Here is a 2,980-nt window from a genome sequence, read left to right as displayed (position 1 = left end):
TCATAGTTGGAGTCGTACATCACATCTCCACTGCCTAGTAAGAGTTCACAATATTAGTTCAACTTCTCTTCACTAATAATCTATTGACAGGAAAATGAAAGAAAATAGTGATGCACAGGATTACAGTTTCATTGAAATTGGCATGATATATTTGGACAATAAGCTACATTAAGTATGATGCCCTACTTCACTATAGTTTGAGTACAAGAAAGAATACACAATATCATTCTTGATTGATGCTATCTACTAACATCTATCAGGTATCTTGTTATCATTGATGATATATGGTCTATAGTGGCATGGAAGGCTATCAATTGTGCATTTCCAGAGAACAGCTGTTCTAGCAGAATTGTAGCCACTACACGCATATTGGAAGTAGCTAGCTCTTGTTGTCCAGGTCCTGATGACCAGATCTATCAAATGAAACCTCTATGTGATCCTCACTCTGAAAGACTATTTTTCAGAAGAATCTTTGGCTCAGAGAATTGCTGCCCTAATATGTTTATTGAAGTTTCAAAAGCTATCTTGAAAAAGTGTGGAGGCCTACCATTGGCAATTATCAGTATTTCTGGTCTACTAGCAAACAGACCACGTGTGAAAGAAGAGTGGGAGAAGGTAAAAAGATCAATTGGTTCTGACTTGAACAAAAGCCAAAGTCTAGAAGGAATGAGGAACATGCTATCCTTGAGCTATAATGATCTTCCACCAAACCTCAAGACCGTCTTGTTGTACTTAAGTAATTTTCCGGAAGATTATGTGATTGACAGAGAAAGGTTGGTGAGGCAATGGATTGCGGAAGGCTTTATTTCTGAAGAGCGTGGGAGGAGCTGTCAAGAGGTTGCAGAAAGTTATTTTTACGAGCTTATCAATAAAAACCTGGTCCAACCAGTGGGCATTGGTTATGATGGGATGGTTCGTGCCTGTCGAGTTCATGACATGATGCTTGAACTTATCATTTCAAAATCCATTGAAGAAAATTTCATCACTGTGGTGAACGGCAGTCAAACTGTTTGGGGAAATTCTCAGTGTTCTATTCGACGTTTATCGATCCAAGACATTGACCAGGAGCTTGCATATGAATTGGCAAGGAAAGATCTAAGCCATGTCCGGTCTCTTATAATAACAGCATCAGGTTGCATCAAACACTTGCCCAGTCTAACAAAGTTTGAAGCTTTACGTGTACTAGATTTTGAAGATTGCCGGGGCGTGGCACAGTATGATATGGATGGTATGGAAAACCTGTTCCAGCTAAAGTACCTAAGCTTTTGCGGAACAGGTATATCGGAGCTACCATCTAGAATTGTGATGCTACATGATCTAGAGACGCTAGATTTAAGGGGTACAACAATCAAAGACTTGCCGCCTAGAATTGTTCAGCTCACGAAACTACAACATCTACTCGGTTACGCTTACGTAGATGAGTGGAAGATACCAATCGGGATTGGGAATATGACAAACTTAAGGGAGATCTCAGGCTTTGATATTACCATGAGTTCAGTAGGTGCAGTGAAGGAGCTAGGGAGCCTGATCAATTTGAAGGTACTTCGTGTACGGTTCATCGTGAAAGATGAAGAATCTCAAGAGTACAAGAGTCATGCAGAGATGTTTCATTCCTCACTATGCAAGCTTGGCAGCTACAAACTCCAGTCCGTGTGGATAAATGGTGATAATTCATCTCTATTCGAGTTATTAGATTCCTGGTCTCCTCTTCCAACTCACCTCCAAAGATTTGGGACGGGCACCGAGTACTGTTTATCAAAACTGCCAAAATGGATTACTCCAGCACTCACCAGTCTTGCAGACCTAGCCATCAATTTAAGTGTAATAACAGAGGAGGTTCTTGGCATACTTGGAGAGCTGTCTGCATTACTTTCTCTGAGACTTTATACCAACACGGTCCATGAAGACAGGCTTGTTTTGCAAGGCAGAGGATTCCGATGTTTGAAGGAGTTCCTTTATTATCCTTTTGGTGAAGGTGCAGGGACCCTTCTGTTTGAGGAAGGGGCATTGCCAAAGCTCGAGAAGCTTATGCTGTGGTTCTTTGTATCAATGGCAAAGGTCTATGGATTCTACTTAGGACTTGAGCACCTCCCATATCTAAAAGATGTACACGTTATTCTACAGAACGGGGATGCCATAATAAAAGCTGCAGTAGTTGCCATAAGGAATGAAGCAAACCTCCATCCCAACCATCCCAGGTTAACTCTCCATGAAAAAAAAATGAAAGAATGACAGGAGGTATTGCTACTTTTATTATTATGAAGTCTAAATAGTCATGATGTCGACTTTCTTCTTGAATATATGTGTATTTTCCCCATATTTTCAAGAAGCTTCCTGGCAGGCTGACATTCTCTCTCTGTAGGGAAACTGTTCTTCTTGAGTATAACTGCGGGTGGCTTGTCTGGAAATGGAATCGTGTTCTGAAGTTATTATTCTCGTTGCCTGAAGCTCAAATAAAAGTGGCCTGTAGTTGCTATTTGATTTATAATGTTCGGTTTTGCTTTACGTGTGAACTTAGAATCAGAATGTAGAGAGACGATTTTCAGGACCAATATCAAAATTTTCACCACTACTGTTAATAATTACACTGGGAAAGTCGCTGCCTGTGTCGACCTTTGTTCTGATGTAATACTTGACTACCTATGCCCGTGCGCGGCGGCACGCCGCGCCTCGTCGATACGTTATGTGTATCATATTATTTTCATTTCTTGTGAGAATTTAGACCTAAAATATTGCACTTCTACGAACTATGAATGTAAGTTTGTACCCACGAAAAGGCAAGTCATACACAGAAGCAATTTGAAAAGGTATATTTATTATCACCATGAATGATACATATTGCAAGATGAAAAGTACACATTGTCGTGCTAGTCCATGTGCCACGATGAAACGTGATACGTGATAGTAATGTTGGATTGTCATTCTGTTTTATTTGATTAATTTGAATGTAGGCTACATGATAGTAATGTTGGATTGTCAT

General features: G+C 40.1%; 1 protein-coding gene across 1 annotated transcript in view; it reads left to right on the top strand.

Moving 5' to 3' along the window:
- LOC123085419 (disease resistance protein Pik-2) overlaps positions 1–2,636 on the top strand; it is a 4,799-nt gene extending 2,163 nt beyond the window's left edge. Inside the window, exons 3-4 of the mRNA XM_044507052.1 lie at positions 261–2,238; positions 2,363–2,636. Coding sequence (XP_044362987.1) covers positions 261–2,232 — 1,972 coding nt within the window. The 3' untranslated portion in view covers positions 2,233–2,238; positions 2,363–2,636. The remainder of the gene's footprint in view (positions 1–260; positions 2,239–2,362) is intronic.
- The last annotated feature ends 344 nt before the right edge of the window (positions 2,637–2,980 follow it).

This window comes from Triticum aestivum, chromosome 1B (genome assembly GCF_018294505.1).
Source record: "Triticum aestivum cultivar Chinese Spring chromosome 1B, IWGSC CS RefSeq v2.1, whole genome shotgun sequence".
NCBI classification, from domain to species: domain Eukaryota; kingdom Viridiplantae; phylum Streptophyta; class Magnoliopsida; order Poales; family Poaceae; genus Triticum; species Triticum aestivum.
The sequence above is the reverse complement of the archived record's forward strand: the minus strand, read 5'-3'. Positions and strand labels throughout refer to the sequence as shown.